At 28.5% G+C, this 18055-nt stretch overlaps 2 protein-coding genes across 5 annotated transcripts in view; one reads left to right on the top strand and one right to left on the bottom strand.

Annotated features, from left to right (window-relative positions):
- LOC132922270 (probable serine hydrolase) overlaps nt 1-3627 on the bottom strand; it is a 15539-nt gene extending 11912 nt beyond the window's left edge. The window contains exon 1 of one of the 2 annotated variants that reach the window (XM_060985695.1): nt 3606-3627. Coding sequence is in view for 1 of the 2 variants with exons in the window: in XM_060985697.1 (XP_060841680.1) it covers nt 2446-2615 (170 nt within the window). In the remaining variant the exon portion in view is untranslated. Of the gene's footprint in view, nt 1-2445; nt 3008-3605 lie in introns of those variants that run through there. The other variant, XM_060985697.1, reaches the window with a different exon arrangement.
- Nucleotides 2175-18055, top strand: LOC132922268 (histone-lysine N-methyltransferase set-26). Of its 3 annotated transcripts, none has more exons than XM_060985688.1 (19): nt 2175-2419; nt 6939-7291; nt 7366-7553; nt 7637-7730; nt 8207-8394; nt 8489-8728; nt 11329-11376; nt 11444-11643; nt 12736-13040; nt 13110-13385; nt 13459-13695; nt 13761-14300; nt 14361-14524; nt 14741-15170; nt 15259-15379; nt 15477-15685; nt 15753-16154; nt 16221-16593; nt 17155-18055. In XM_060985688.1, the coding sequence occupies exons 2-19, from the start codon at nt 6962-6964 to the stop codon at nt 17340-17342; spliced, it is 4533 nt and encodes a 1510-aa protein (XP_060841671.1). In that variant the 5' UTR covers nt 2175-2419; nt 6939-6961; the 3' UTR covers nt 17343-18055. The 3 variants fall into 3 exon arrangements, with proteins under 3 accessions (XP_060841671.1, XP_060841669.1, XP_060841670.1); XM_060985686.1 differs by having other exon boundaries at nt 8207-8399; nt 8491-8728; XM_060985687.1 differs by lacking the exon at nt 2175-2419 and adding an exon at nt 2479-2605 and having other exon boundaries at nt 8207-8399; nt 8491-8728.

Below are 18055 nucleotides of genomic sequence, written 5' to 3'. Positions count from 1 at the left end.
GCCCGCCACTGATTATAAAAGTATTTTATGGTATGAATAACAAAATTTATTTTTATCAATTTGATTTAAGACGCGTGTTTAAATATTAACTATTAAAAAAAAAAGGTTAGTGTAAGGTACAGTTTCATATTGTTATAGACATTATGTGTAGTTTTACTTCACTAACCGTACAAGTTTTAATATAGTTTTAAGTTTTTAATGCATTAAAATCAATTAGAAATAAAATAATAAATATCAAGAATTGATTATAACCATGGTTATACCATAGTCTATGAATTGGCGAACATCGGGGGGACTTCAAAAATTGAATGTAATATGTTAATTCAACTAAATGTCTGCCTATGATTACCAATGCTAGGTTAACAAATTATGCTGCCTAGGGGTAGATTTTAAAATTCCACATTTTACAACCCTTGTACCCATAAACAAATTCAATTATATTAAAAATAATACTGTTAAAATAGTTATATCTGTTAAACAAATAATGTAAGACATTCAATAGAATAAAATTTATTATCTACCTATTAAATAAAATGTATGAAATAAAATCATAATTTTGTCGAATACTGATTTGACATGAAAATTCACGGTTTTTGTTAAGTTTTTTTGTTTTTTTTTCTGGTTATATTGAAAAGTACTGGAAATTTTTTACTTTTGACTCTCCCTGAATACCAATTAAATCCAATTTATTGCTAAAAATTATCTCCAAAAGTTGAAAAACAAATCATTTTCACTACCTCTAAAGGTGATGACACATCATAGAAATATAGAATTATAATCATATAATTATTATGAAGTCAATATACATTCATTGCTCTACTCAGAATTGGATCAAAATAAATATAAGGCTATATATTTAATATCCATAGTTATTCACTTTTAAGTTCTAAATCAAACATTTCAATATTTCAGTGTGAGAAAAATAAAAAAGTATTATAACCATGATATATAAGTTTAATATTATTCGAAAAAGATAAAGATTATTGCAATAATTTGACATAGGTATAGGTAAAATAAATTAAAATCGGAACTATCAATAAAGTTGAACTAATCCTTATCACTTGGTTATTATGTTTTTAGAAAGACTTCAAAACTAAAACAATAAAAAAACGCTTGCCAAGTCAGAGATTGTCATGTAACTTTCTTGATTTTCAATTTTTAGAAATTTATTAAATGTATGTAATATGTATGTATTATGTATTTTATTTTCATTTTCATTTAGTGAGATTGATCTCCGAAACCGGAGAGTGGATTTTGTTGTTTGGGATCTTGTTAGATTCACATTGGCTAGGAGAAGTGCAGTGAAGATTTTCAAAACTTTATCTATTATACTTAGTTAATTCATTACAGAGCTTCAAAAAAAAAAAAAAAAATTTAAACACATTTTATTTGGCGTTTTTTACAGCTTTGTAGTGAGTTGTTAATTGTTAATTGAAGATAAAGTACTGAAAATCTTCACAGCACTTCTCCTAGCCAATATGAATATAACAAGACCCCAAATGAAAAAATCAGTTCTCCAGTTTTGGTAATCTACCACGCTAAATGAAAGTCTAGCAAAATATAACTATTTTTTAACTGTGAAAAAATAAATGATTTTTTTTGAAAATTTTTTATCTCACATTTTGTATCTACTTGATAATTCCTTTTTAATAAGCTATCAATCAACTTTTTAGCTATAATAGTTTTGGAGAAAAGTTAAAAAATAGACATTTTGGGACTGTTTACGCTGACGTTTTTGTGGATTTAAATTGTTAAACCGCTTGGGTGTGATATTGGATCTCTCTCATTAATATTTTATGTTAAAGCTAGCTTATTTATCCACCTACTCATTACAACTGAGTTAAATTTTTATTTTTTTCCTATTTAACACAAATTCTTGAAGTTTTATAAATTCAGACTTTTTTCATTTCAATTACCATAATTACCTTCTTGATTAAAAATCAAGAAAGTAAAATGATTAATATGATTACAGTTTAAGGGAAAAGTTTTTAGGTTTAGTCAATAGTTTTCGAAATTCCCACGTTTATTGCACATAGCAAAGACGATAAACAACTCGTGCTTGGATCATTTAATCAGTGAAATCATGGAGGAAGCGATTTAATGCTGCGCCATTCGTACATTCCATGCTGCGCGCCGGTGGACTGGCGCATCCCCACTCAAACGCTTGTTCCCCCGGAATCGATGATGTTTTGTTATTCTTCGAGAACACGGACAAGATGGCCGATTAGGTTAAACGAGTGTTTTTTAACGTTTTCATGTCGATTACTCGTCGCTGTGCGCGTTTTAAATTAAATGTTATACAAAATATCCGAGTGTACATCGCCGGCGATCAAGTGTTACGTTCGACAAAGGCCGAGGCTGCCGCAATCAGTTTTCCTGTGCTCAATAAACCGACACGTTCGTAATGTTTACGTTCCAGGTACATGTACAAATAGAGTTATTTACTTGACATTTACTCGAATGTTCGTGGGTTTCCAGTATGTAGTTGGTTTGAAAAAACTATCCAACGTCAAGACACGTCCGTCAGTATTTGCTTGGAACTCGGTGGTCCCCCGGCACCGGTGTTTACGATGCAATTTTTCATCTGACGAACACTGAAATGGCGGTATTTTCATTTTAACACTAAGTTCACTTTTGCTTATCACTTGTTTGCCGGTTTACGCCGTTTTCTAAACATTGTTTATCTGTCCATTTGAAGTTGTCCACTCGCGTTTATTAATCCTTTCGTGTTATATAGGCTACTAGCCACAAATAATATTCAACCTATACTCCTATAGTCTCACTGTTTTGGTCCTACCACCACCAATTAGTAAATGTTGCGAACACAATACAGTAGGGTTTTTGTGTGATGACAATTATTTTAGAACTCATTTCTTAATAACATTTCAATTAATACTTTTTTCAAGTAATTTTTATTATGCATTATTTCACATAAAAAAACATAACAACTAGACATTATAAAACTTTTCACTTATTTTTTACGATTTTGTATAAGCATTTACTGTTTTTGGATTACTGAATTAGAACTTTTATTTTATATTGTGTTCTATAATTAAAATAAAAAAGTTTTTATTCATCACATGTGCATTTTACCTATTTCATTGTTTAGATTTGTTTTATCATTTTTTTAATATTTATTTACATTTTATAAGTGTATAATTTATTACAATGAGTTATTCTTCTAGCAATTAATGGTTTAACTTAAGTGATCCATATTTTTTTTTCTTATTCAAGTAAGTTTTGTTAGTTGTATACATAAAAATAATTTGGTTATCGATAGTGATTTCTCAGTTACTTTAACTGATTAAAATAAAGATTATTGTCAAATATGGCTACTACTATTATAACTACATTCCTGTCTATTTAAATCACTATACTATGGGCTCGTGAAAAGATTAAAGTTTTGTTATTGAGTGGCTTAGAAATGTGTTTAGCATGTAAACTTTACTTATAATTCAATCCATTATAAAAAAACATTGAAATATTTTTATTATTTATGTTAGTCTTTTTCAATTTTAAACAAGATCCAATTATTAAAAAATGTTACCTTATTGATTGTTAATATTAAAATGCATGTAGGTGTCTTGATTAATATTTACTCTTACCTTTAAATTGAAGTAGTGAATTAATATTAAACATCTTTTAGGTTTTTATTGCTTTTTTTTGTACAAAAACTGACATAATTTTTTTCTCAATTTACATATTATGATATATTTAATATCAAATATACATACACTTATATTTCCTGAATCTATAATAAAAATAATATTATTTAGATAACAGTTTAATTGACAAGTGATAAAAAAAATTACTATGTATGTCATTTTTATTGATAACATAAGGATTACCTACTTTATTTTTCATTAAATTATTTTCACATTTTAATCCTGTATCCAACTGATTAGACTAATTTAATACATTTTTAGTTACATATTTATAAAATTATGTTAAGGCATTTATATTCAAAGGAATTAAATAATGTTCAAGCAGTTTATAAATTATTAATTAGGTTCAAGAAACCTTATCCACAGGTCACATTAATATTTTTTTTATATAATTTAGTTATCAGTTAAGTCTAGTCAGTAGTCAAATACTAGACAAGTATATGTTGTTTGAGCATATGTTACTGAAATACTGAATTATTACATACATTTTTTTATATTTTTGAGGTTACTTTTATTATTTGATAGTGCTTTCTGAACAATCTCCGATAATAAGAATGTAAATACTAGACAGGTATACAGACGTCATTAAATGACGAATGTAAATTAACTATTTCGTTTTCCCGCCAAAAATAAATTGTAATTCTATAATTTTCTTTTAACGTCCTTTTACCACAACTGATCGTCTCGGTATGGAACTTTTTCCATATAATTTATCTTTTACAATATTATACGTTTAATTTATTTATGTCGGTAGTCTGTACTCTCTGCACCATGCCTGCTAAATGTTTCTTGCCTAACAATTGATCAACTCAAGAATTAGCGGAGTAAAACGGGTATAGATATAAGCCATCTTATAACTAAGGAAAACCGCAGACATGTTAACGCGCAAAGTTTCAATAAAAACCAATTTAGCTCTTGGGATCGAAGAATTTTTCCAACCGTCCTGTCGACACGGAATTTTAAATGGTGGAAATATGTTGCACATAGCCAGTGGTGTATAATATAATATATCTCGCGCGTCAGAGAAACGAATTTTTGATCGTCGCAAACTTGTTCCATAAACGAAAATAATAACAAATAACAATCGGCCATGATAACTTGCAATAAGTTTTATAATCGTGGAGGATGCGGCGGTGGTGGCGGTAGTACGGTGCCGTATCACGCGAGTCGCGCGGAACTTGGGAGCGCGCGCACACCACAGGCGCGTGTGGTGTTCGTCGGTGCGTCCCACTGTCGTTCCCCTGATAGGCGATAATCAACGGTATGCATTAAAGTCTGCGGATTCCGTTGCCTTTGTGGGTGGGGGGTGACTGCAACTAGGCGGTAACGCCGTCCTGCCCACTGGCGTGTGTAAAAATACTGTATGGTGCATGCGGGTGCGCGCGATTTTTATACATAAATGACTGATAATAATAATAATTTCGTGAATGACGACTGACGAGTGTGATTCACGTCTGCAGCAGGCTCCCCGAGTAAAAACACGCTCGCACGACGATGTTAGGAATTGCAGACTGTAGTACTAACGTGTGTTCCTGATACCAAAATTACTCTTTGTAATCGTACAAATTCAGTGTAAAAACTCATGCTTAACCGATTATTCAAAATTGATGAAATTACAATAAATATGTTTTGAATTTATCTGTATATTCTTAAAGTATTTGAAAGATTATTATTATTATTTGATTTTTAAATTTAAATACAATTTTATTCGAGTATTAGATTTAAAAAACTAGTAATCCATTAAGACTGAAATTTCAAAATTTTGTATTATATTACACATTGACCCATTTAGGTGTTGTTAAATTCAATGAGATAATATCATCCTTAATCATAGTATTTTTAGTTCAACGGTGGTTAGTAGATACAGAATGCTCTGGTTGTGGTTTCTTACTGCCGACTGCCGTATAAAATATAAATCGTATAATATTATTGTAATATAATATTATAATGTTCCTGCTATGCCGCCGTTTCGTTGTCGCGGATGCGCACGCGTGCCTCAGCCGGCCGGCCTCCGTTCCCCCCAAATACCCCATCATGGGCCCCTATGAGTGAACCGCTGCGGCGGCGGCCTTGCCACAATAAAGCAGTGCAACTGTACGCCGCAGAGTGCGTTCTTACTCTCTCACATACCACCTCTCTTCCATCCAAGTTCGTATCATTCTATCACTGCGCTATGTAGTCGATAATAATAATAATATTATTATTTTGAGCGCTTGCCGATACCCCTCCCCCCAACGACGAGTTTTTACAGAAATAATTATTGATGCACCCACAACAAATATAATATATCTGATTTTATTTGTCTGTGATTCTTAATGCCATTAGAAACACGACTATTATTATTATTATAGTAGCCATATTTTTATTTGAGTTATATTATTATTATGCACTAATAATCGAGTTTCAGAAGAGCGTTTGTCCCTTTTGTAACTTGTAATTCTTATTAGTTTGTTTATTTTTTTCAAATACGACTCAACCATTACTTAACACTTACTCTTTCTATTTAAGAAAAAATGTAAATATTTATTTAAAGTTATATAGTTAATAACATCAATGTTAGCCCTATAAACGGATTTTAATTTCCCGCCAAAATCTATTTCTGTTAAACAAACTTATTTTTTTAAGCATAAGTAACGTGTATAGCCTATGTTTTTTAATATTTGAAAATAGTGTTATCTTTTGAACCAATTTAATGTAATATTATTATTTAGTCCACTCTTTAAATTAAATTATTTTTTATGACATTCAAAATATTCAAGAATTTCTACTGCATTTATTTTGATTTTTGATTAATTAAATTATATGTCATGACTAATATTAGACGTTAAACAAAATTAATGCAGTCTTTAATTCAAAACTGTTCTCAGTAATAATCTTTTTTTTTAAATTTTAATATATTTTTATTTTTAAATTTTATTTCCTTTGTATTGATAAAATTTGGGTTCTAAATTAGAAAAATCAAAGTGTTATGTATAAAATACTTGAGTTTGATGATTTTTTTTTTTATCAAAATATACAAAATAATAAATTTACATAAATGTATTTCACTAAAAATTACTTTTATAAATATTGATTTTTATCATTATTATACCACAAATTAATAACTTTTTGAGAATAATGATAATAAGTAACATAATAATGTAATATTATAATAACTATTTTCTACCTTAAGTTAATAGCTTCCCAAAGACAATCTAGTTACCTCAAAATTAAAAGTTTTATGTTATTTTGTATTTTTTAAGAAATATGTTCAATGTAGATTTTAATTTTTAGGATAGAGCTAAAGTGAGTTGGTAATGGAATCGGATGGTAACGTCAGGACACCGGGAAGCGCCGCTTACTTTCTTGTAGGTTCGAGTCGCGTACCATGTGGTCCAGCTGTCTCTGGCCAGTTGACCATTCCTGTTGGACGTCCAGTGTCCAATCAGGATGTATCAGGACCCAGTCTCATCGTTCAGATGACACCATCCCGCAGTCAAACACAAGATCACCATGCACGTGCCACTGTGGTGCGCACCGCAAATCAACCAGTCACCATGCATCGTTTCCCTTTGCAGCTCAATCATGCCAGCGCCAATCATATACTATCACCAAACCAACACTTCAAACAAATACCAGTTTATCAAGTAACAATTAAAACTTTTAATCTCTTTTACACACATGTATTATTTCACTTTACTTATTTATTTATTATTAACAGAGAAATGCCAGTTCCATTCAAATGGAATCGGTTCGAAAAAACGTTTTTGTTTCAACTCAAGTTGCCTCACCACAACTACCTTACAGCCGTGTAGGCTTAACACCTCATATGTTAATGACATATATGCCACCTCGTAATCGTCAATCAAATAACCAACGATCCCGTGTTGTTCCAGTAAATCGGCCTAAGTATGTTTTTATATGCAAACTGCTTTATAAATTATTTTAAATAATTATAAAATTTATTTTAATATTATTAATTTTCTTGTTAGCCCTATGTTAAGACGAGATCATTGTCCTAGTGATGATGAATTATTGGAAGTGACTGAACATAGACCTGTATATGATGCAAAAAAACCTGCAGAGGTTTGTGATTTATCTTTTAATTGATATATTATACAAGTGGTTCCCAACTTTTTTTTTTCTTTTGTTTCCTTAAGGTTAATTTTGCTTTTTGCTAGATGTACCCTCATTATATCTTTAAAAAATTTTTTACATAATAACTTCTCATAAAATGTTTAGATATAATGCTATGTATTAATGTATATATTGTTATATTTTTTTAAAAGACACATAAAAAAAGAAATTAATTATTTGATATTTTAAACAAATAAAAAAAATTCTATAGGTTAGTCAAGTTTTTATTTATGTGATACAAGTTTTCATTTTTAACAACATGTATTGTATATTTCTAAAACAAATTCTATATTTTTTGTCATTTCCCAATTTTTTTTTTTTTTTGCTTACTACACATGATCCCCTGTATCACAGATTGAGAACCGTTGTATTATACTAAATTCAATATTTTAAAAATATGAACATAATTTTATTATAATTTTCAGTTAATTAAAGTGGAACACAACTATTGCTTTGTTCCAAGAGTGTCACCTCAACGAGCAAACCAAATCAATGGTTTGACATCAACAATAAATGTTACTTCTGGTCAATCTTGTATAGTATCACCTACAGTTTCACAAATACAGCCACAAACTCAATATAATGTTGTAAATAATAATAATAATAATAATAATAAAGGTAAGTAAAAATTTTAAAGAAGCTTTATCAATAATAAACTTAACCTTATTTAATCAATTCTCATTTAAAATTTTGTATTATTTTAATTTAGTTATCCAAAAGTCAGTAAGTATTCCAAATAATGTGCCAATATCAACATCTGAATCCTTACAGTCATTGCAATCATTGGTAAAGCATGAACCACAAGTTCAAGTGGAAAGTGAATTAAGCGCTAGTGATCACGATCTCGATGGTCAAGGTGAAGAAACTGATACTGCACCAGAGGCTGTTGCCGAATGCAAAGATAATAATATTAAGTCAGAAGAACCTGCTATAACAAGATGCATCTGGTGAGTATATTTATTAAAGAACAAGATTTCATAGTCTTAGAATAGTTTTAAATTTTTACAAGGTGAATTTTATGAATACTATGAATATAAAAAAAAAAAACAGTAAAAATACCTATTATAGCTCATAATTTATTATTAATGTATTTTACCTAAATATAAGACATGTTTACTGTGTTAATTTCTTATTTTAAATAACATGTTACACCATTTATCATTATTGTATTTATCTATCATAATATGTTACTATTTTATTAAAAATAACACTTATTATTAGGTTTGGATTTTGTAACAAAAATTAATGGAATAATTTTATTTTTAATTTAATAATATTTTAAGTATAGTCCATTTTGGTGATTAAAAAAAAAATGAAATTAACTATTCTAACCATAAACTTATGAATATTATTAATTTATTATAGTAGGTTCTGTGTTGTACCATTATAAATATAACTACAGATAACATTCTTATGTATTTAGCAATATTCACCTATTAAAAATATCTCTCCTACACATTATATTGGTTTTATGTCATTAGTTTTAGTACTTTTTTCAAAATAACAGGCAAAAACAAAACATGAAACCAATTTAACACAGGTTCAATATTTTTAAAAAATCGATTTGGTTTTCTGGTAATATAAGCATTCAAAATTAATTTTTTTTTGATTAAATGTATATAAATTTCTTTAACATTTATGAAAAACTTATCATTAAATATACTTAGTGATGTAGGCTAACAGATTTTCTTCATTCGGCAAAGGTGTAATCAGGAATTTAGTGCTAAACAAGTTAGAGCTTACTTTTCAGTCACCACCCAATATCGAAATCCTTTATGGTACTTTCTATCATATTTGTTTTTAATGTATTGACCTTTTGTAATCGCTGGTAGAAAATGACTATTTAATCAAAAATTTAGTCGTTACATAATTTACTCTATTATATCGGAATCTATAATATAAAAGAGATTAAAGAAGTAAATGGTTACATATCAACTAAAAAGTAAATTATCTCGTCTACATTCACTGATTTTATACTTAACATACTGCAATACATTTAAATTACAATTATACTTAGGGCTTTAGACATATAAAGACTTGCTTCCACAAAGAGTTGAACAAAAGTTAGTAATAAAGAAAGCCAATTTTAAACTTAAAGCATTTTGTTACCCTTATAAATTAATCACAATTAGTATAAAGTAGGTTAAGCTATTATCTACTAATTACAAAACAATAAGTATTTACAATTTTTTTTTTTGCGTGTGTGCCTTAGAGGAATTATAATCATTGATTATGTCATCATACTCTAAACTTTTTGTTATTTCTGATTCAATATTTAATATAGCAATATTTTTTAGTTATTCATCCTCGATCACAAATAACTTTAAGTTTGTTTTAGTGCACCAAATGATGGCTCTGAAAAACAGTTAAATACGGGACAACCTAGATACATCCTAGAAATATTTACATAAAAGTATATGTCTTCAAATCCTTCATTTTTAAGTGTTAGACTCATATCTATAATTGATTTGGGTAATTGGTCCTTAGGTTGAGTAAATAAATGGCTACGAAAGTATATACATTCGTTTAAAAATGATAAATCCAGATCCATTGAATAGTGTTTTCTTAACCGATCTGTTTTTTCCTGTAAAGCATGCTCCTTGTATGGTAATTGGTAAGAGCACGGTTCCAAAGTTCTTCAGACACAGCTAAAGATGATAATACATATATATTTATTTATAATCAACGGGCATAAGCCCTTAAACAAGATAAAACAGATATTACATAATAATAGGCAGTGATAATAATACAAACTAGATATAGCTCTATTATCTATAAATTTTGTCTATACTCTATAGCTGTAGTGCCAGGTGTTACAATCTTAGAATATTATTGATAAAAAAAAAATACTAACCAATTTATATTATTGTTCATTAACAGAAGATGGGTCATGTAAAAATCTGATGCTGCCCAGGGTAATTGCCCCTCCCCTCTCCAACCACCAAATATGTCACTGCCACTCAGAAATGTTTTTCTAATGCAGCAGTTCTTAAACTATGCACTAGGAGTACCGCGAGCACTTTCTAAGGGCACTGCTATCTATGGCTCATAATGAATAATTTATCATTATCAATGAGTATTATTATGTTCTATCTTTCATGGAATTTACAGCAGAGCACAGTGGCTAAATTTGGTCTAAAAAAGACACCACGGGAAAAAAGTTTAGGAACTACTGTTCTAATGCATTGATATATTATTGAATTCAGTTTTAACAAATCTACTACTATGACTCAATGAATCGACATTTGCTATAAAGAAGAGTGTTGTGTTACCTTTTTAAATTTTGATATATTTATAATACAATTTATTATAAAAAAAGCACTTTCAATAAACCATTGAAAATGTTACTTACTTCTAAGTTTAATAACAAATAAATAAATTACAAATAAAACTAACATAATTAAATAAATTTACTAAAGATAAATTTGTTATGTAGCTATTTATAAGACTGGCAATAAACAATAAGGAAAATATCATCTTATTTATATTGCTGTTTAATTTTTTCAATATCTTGTTATTTTTATTATATTTAAAATTTATTTTTCAGTGAAATGGAACATGATGATGGATTTATGATAAGCTGTGACAAATGCTTGTAAGTAATTTTAATCGCATATATACTTGTTATTTTAATTAATTTAAATTGTATGTGATAATTTAAGAGTTTGGCAACATGTTGATTGTGTATTGGAGAGTAGAAATAATCTCCCTGAAGAATATTTGTGTGAACGTTGTTCACCAAGGCCCTTTAATAAAGAAGCAGCAGCAGCTCTACAACATATGAAATTAGCTAAAAGAATAGCAATGGCTTCAGCATCACACTTACCACATTCTAGTGACTCTGATCTCTCTTCAGAACTAGGTAAATTAATTTTAAATATTTTAAATTTATTTACTAAGTAAGATATTTGTCATGTTATATAAAAGTTAATAATCCATTATTTATAAGAATATATAATGAACATATATAAGTTACAAATAAATGTATTTGTCCAGACATAAGACTAAAAGCACTTTTTAGATTGAAAAATCTTACTTGTTTAACAGTTATAAGCAGTTTTCCAATGATAAGTAGTTTTCTATCAAGGATTTAACCTTAATCTTCCTTAATAATGTTTGGAAGTAATTGTTTAAAAAAACATAAATTAATAAATTATTATTATCATTTTAATTATTATAAAAATAAACTATAAAAAATATTTTTTTGTTATGCACTAAAGTTCAATTTTTAATACCTTAAACTAAGCAAAAAAAAAACCTTTTTTTCTGTCTAGCAGACAGCTGGTTTTTAGTGAGAAGAAAAATTAAAATGTCATGCTTTGCAACCTTACTGTCCAAATCTGATTTATATATAAAGTTCTCATTACGTTTTGTCTAATATATCATCTACTAGACTGGTAAATAGGTTACTCCTGAGCTGTTAAATGATAATTTGGCAAATCTAGATACCAAGAATGGCAATAATAGTTCATTATGGATTACCATATTGTCTATAAGGGCATTTTTTGAAGCATCAGAAGCGTGACAAAGAATATTATATTGAGTAATTATATTAAAGCCATTTTAATCTTATAAATATTTATAATAAAGAAAAATGATAAATAAAAAGTTTTTTAATTTAGAAATATTTTAAATCATGAGTTATTTTTATATATTTAACAATATTTTAGACACAGTTTGAGGGTCAACTTATGAAATTCAAGTGGGATCAAAATTTTTTTACATCACAAATTAAAGAATTTTTTTAGAATATTTCAATACAGAAAATTGAGTATTTTGTGATTTACAAGTATTTAAAGTATTCCGCTATCTAAGTAGAGTGATACAGCTGTACAAAGATTTAAGATACCCCACAAAATACTCGTCTAAATTTCAATTTTTATGTTTTAGTTTTGTTTTTTTCTTAAATTTTGTTATTTCTCTACTTACATTTATTTATATTATTATTTCACAGATATGCCTATAGAGCGTACCAATATTCAAAATAAAAGAAAAAAATATAAGAGCAGACAGAAAAATACTCCCAAACGAAAGCCAAATGGTTTGTCCTCATCTCAAATTAAACAACGTCGAAAAAGTGGTCCTTCACCTGGTCCAAGAAAAAAGGGTTCAATGACTCCTGAAAAAAAGGCATTAGCTGAAGAACGCAAAAAAATGTTAATTAAACGTAAAGAAATGTTATTGGAAAAAAAACGATTAGCAGCGATGGATAAAAAAAAGAAAGTAAATCAAGAAAAGAAAATAATACAAAAAAAGAAGGTAAATTATTTAATTAATTTTTAATAAATTAATATGTTAAGATAATTTGTAAATTTAAATTAATTATAGACAATTGATTACTCTTCTGATGATGAGCCAAAATTATTTAAAGCTGACAAACAGAATAAACCGCACACTAAATCTAATTCTGAGCAACCTGTTGATCAGTTACGAAATTGGATTGATAAATATGAAGAAGCTGTTACTAATCATTATTCACAAGAATTACGTGCTCGTTTATCTGCAATTAAACCAAATGGTAGTGTAACAACTGGAGAACTCCGTACCCCAGTCAAAATTCCCATTAGTAGAACAAAAATGTCCTTGCTTCCTAGTGGGATAAAAGTATGTATATTGTATTAGTTTTATTTTCTAATATTTTATATATTTATATTAATTTTTAAATTATATTCAACAGATGTTAGTCAGTAGTTCAGTATTGACTAACAATCAGCCTATAGTCGAAGTTAGGGGAAAATTTACTTGGACTGGTTCATTGGCATACAAAGATCCAATTCCCAATCGAACAGACCCTTATGTATTTTTTTATGTGGTTCGATTTTCTACGGATTGTGATATAGAAGTTTGTGTTGATTGTCGTACGTATGGTAATGATGCACGTTTTGTTCGACGCTCATGTAAACCAAATGCAGAGGTAAAATTTATTTATTTATTTATTAAAACATTTTTTTGATTTTTTTTTTTTTTTTTTTGCTTTAGCTAAAACATTATATTGAAAAAGGTTCCATTCATTTGTACATAGTGGCAAATCGATATATTGAAAAAAATACAGAAATTACCATAAATCATCAGGCTGCAGTTCCATTTAAACGATGTAATTGTGGTGATCCATCAACATGTACAGCTTCTATAAGCCCAATACCTAATATAACAACACCACCTCTTCCTATTGTACCAAAAAGTTCTTCTTCGTCACCATTAATAGATCCTACTGTTAGTAATTCTTCGGATGATGAAAATAAACCTCAAAGAAACAAAAGAACTAGACAACAAAGAAATATGAAGAAACCAAATAAAAAAATAGTTAAAAGAACATTGCCTAAGGTTGAAACACCTCCTCCACCTCCACCTCCTCCACTACCATCTCTACTACCACATCCTCTTACACCAGTTAAAAGTAAAGAACCCAATGGACCAGGTCGGCCAAAAAGTCCTATCAAAAAGGTCGAAACAAGTCCTGAGCCTGACCTTAAATCTAATAACAATGATAATAAACTGGCAAAAAGAATGAATGAAATGGTAATAACTTTTATAATACCTAAATAATTAAATATTTTTAACTATTATTTTATTCTGTAGTCAAGAGAAGAGAGAAAAATGGTAGCTATTATGAAAGCTTTTGAAAGAATGGAAAAAAAAGAAGCTCGAAAACAAGAATCGAGGTCACATAAAGATTCAGATACCTTCAATAATTCTTCACCTCATAATCTAAATAGAAACAGAGTTCGAAAAAGTGTTGTGAAGTAAGTATAATTTAGATTCTGAATAGATAATGTATAATAGTATGTAAACACTTTGGTAGTAAGATGCATTTCATTTTCTTTTTATTTGATCATCATTTAAATGTGGGTCGTTAAAATTTTTGTCTATGGCTAATTATATTTTGAGTTTAAAAATCATTATTGAATCAATGAAATCTGTTATTAAAAATGTGTCATGTTTTTATTTATTTTTGATAGAAGGAAACAGCGGCCATCTAATAAAAACAGTCGCTCTAAGTCAACAAGAACTAATAGACCTCAACGTAGAGCGGCCACAATTTCATCTCGTACCTATAACAGTTCATCAGATGAAGACGATAACAATAATGATGACGATGATGAAGAAGAGGATAGAAAAGGTCGTTTATTGTCCAAAAAACGTGTTCAGAACCGTTGTAAATTTTCAGTACGCTTCCAACACAGACCATCAGCTCTTTCCTCTATTCCTCGGTCTATGTTACGGCGATCACCACACAGTAGTCTACTCAACACTCCCAGTAAGATGGATAGTGAAGAAGCTAGTGGTAGTGAAGGAACTCCCCCAGCCCCGTTATCCAATACATGTATGTTAGTAGCTGCTGCAGTTGGACCCCTTGCACCAGGCTTCAAATTTCCCAATACAAAAAAAGTAACTTTTCATTACTAATTTATAATTCATTTTTCTATAAACAAAAAAAAAAAATACTTTATTTATATATTGATTATATTTTGTTTAGGATTTTGTTAACTCATGGGTAAAGTCTGAAGGTAACTCTCCGACTGGAAGTGAAGATTTCAAACTAGGCGAGTCAGGTTGTGCAAAAAAAAGGTGGCTACAGCAAGCTATTAGTGAACAAGGTATTAACAATATTAATTTTAAATTTGTGTTTAAGAGAAATTAATATTTAAATACATAATATTAATTGTGAATTTTAATCATTGATATTCTATTTAGATTCAGTCGGAATTAGTAATGGAGATCAACAAGTAGGTCCATTGAAAAAACGACGAATGGCACGAGAATCTATGTCTGATTGTCCATCCCCAACAGTTCCTGGTTCAGGACATATGAATTTTGCTGATGATGATGTTATTGAAGATGAAGAAGTAGAGCAAGCATCTCGTAATATTGCTTCTATTGACTCCAAATTAGCCATATTTGAGGTAAATAAAACATTCTTTTACTTTCAAAATTAAACATTTACTTATATTAATATATTTTTGTATTCAGAATAAGAATATACCATTAATTGATTTACAAAAATCATCTAACACAGTAGCCTTAGTTGAATCATTTTTGGGAGAATTTAAACCTGACGATGAAGGTGCAACAGAACTTGTTACACAAGACAAGTCTCATGTTAAAATAGAGGTTGACATAAAAAATGAAGCAGTTGATGATCCTCAGCCAACCCAAGAAACTTTAGTCAATAAAACAATATCTATAAAACATGAAAACAAAGTTTCAAATGAAGTCACTGATCAACCTGATAATTCCGATGTCCATTCACCAGATAATAAACCTAATGATACTTCAAAAGAAACTATTGAAGAATGTGTGATGCCTGTTATAGAACAACCACCTTCTTCTCCTCCACCACCTCCTCCACCACCACCTCCAGTTAAGCGAAAGGTAAGCTTGTCTTGTGATTATGTAATATAACCTTTATAGTTAAACATTTAAAATTGTGTATTCCAGCTTTCATTATCTGAGTACAGAAGACGTAAAGAATCACAGGCAACTGTCACTAAAGAGAAAGATGTTGAAACTGGAGCTAGTGATACTCGACCATCACCATCTGTATCTCCTAATACAACTCTTGCAGCTTATGAAGAGATTACTCAACAAGTTATAGCCAAATCACTTGAATTGGAGTCTAAATTGGCACTACAATCCAGCCCATCTCTATTTGAAACAACTATATCTAAAGAAGAACCAAAACAATGGGAAAACCTTAATGATAGGTTAAGGAGACAATTTGGAGTCAACATCACTGAAGACTTACCAAAAAGACATCCAAGATTGTCACCTCCGCCTGAATTCATACCCACGCCTATTGAGACTTCACGATGTAAGAATTTTGAAATGAACTATACCCTTGAATTTTAATATTTCAAAGAAAATAATTAAAAGGATATTTAGATTAATGAAACAGAATGATTTTTATGAAATAATACATTTATATTTAATTTATTCACTAAATTTCAATTTAGAAAATCAATCATTAAAATTTTAAGCAGAGTAAATAAGTTATTTGTGTAATAATTCCCCCCCTTCTTATAAATCTTATGTTCAATATAAAGAATAAAAATTATGATTATACTACTATATAATGAAAAATAATTGTAAAATAAAAAACATCCAAGAGATTCAAATTTTTAGAATTCTATTTTCCGAAAACAAAAGATAAAATATAACAAATGACCAATTGCCAGTTTATTATTATATTTATTAAAACTTTTTCTGACCATCTATTTTTATTCAATACAATTTCCATCAATTATTCATCCAACTGTATTTATGTACCACATTTTTTTTCATTATCTATGTAATTATAATTTTATAACTATAGAAATACAAATAATAAAAAATACAGGATAAATATAATATTTAATAAAATTGCTTGTTTCAGATTCATATTACCATCACTCAGATGAGCAACTTTATTCTTGCGCGAAAGAGGATTTATTGTTACCATCGGCTGCTGTCCATGACAATGGTCCTCCAAAGCTTTTTAGTCCTCCGTCACAAGCGTACTTTTCAACTATGTTTTTTAGACAGCCGCCGCCCCCGCCACCTCCACCGCCACCCCCTGTATGATTTACTGTTGTATTTCACAACAAATGCAATACACATTACACACCAATAAATAATTATAGTATTAATTGATTAAAAAAAATAATGAATAGATTATTTTTTAAATCAACTCAACTAAAATTTATATATTTTTTTTTCTTTTAAATAAATGTAAAAATATAAAAACACCAAAGTAGTGTTTTTGTGTAAATAAGATTTATTTTTTTCCTTCCATTGTCTTTTTGTTGAAATTTCATTGCTTTCAATTGAATGAAATGATTCAGTACAATTAAGTTAATTACTTTTATAATAATTATTTATAATTTTATAAAAAAAAATTAAAAATTATAAAAATTTTGTTACATATTAATATTTAAATGATCAGATGCTTTAAAAAATGTAATATATTTTAATTATTAGAACGCTGTTTTTACATTTTGAATACTATTAATTCAAATTATTGATAAGTCTAAAGAAATTTATAATATATATATTTATTTCTTTTTTATGTTTGTATATTTAGTTATTTAATGACAAATGTTATTTCAAAAAATTTATTATAATTATTATGTAAAAATACAGATATTTTTTGAATAAAAATATATAAGTAAAAATTATAAATATGATGATAGTTATATATTATTACTGTAAAATAAATTGTTTAGATTGTAAAGTTTAATATTTTTGTGCAAATTTTAATATTAATAAAAAAAGCGTTTTGAAAAATTTAATCATAA

The sequence above is a fragment of the Rhopalosiphum padi genome, chromosome 2, assembly GCF_020882245.1.
Source record: "Rhopalosiphum padi isolate XX-2018 chromosome 2, ASM2088224v1, whole genome shotgun sequence".
Taxonomy (NCBI): Eukaryota; Metazoa; Arthropoda; class Insecta; order Hemiptera; family Aphididae; genus Rhopalosiphum; species Rhopalosiphum padi.
Note: the sequence above shows the minus strand (reverse complement) of the source record. Positions and strands in the feature narration are given on the sequence as shown.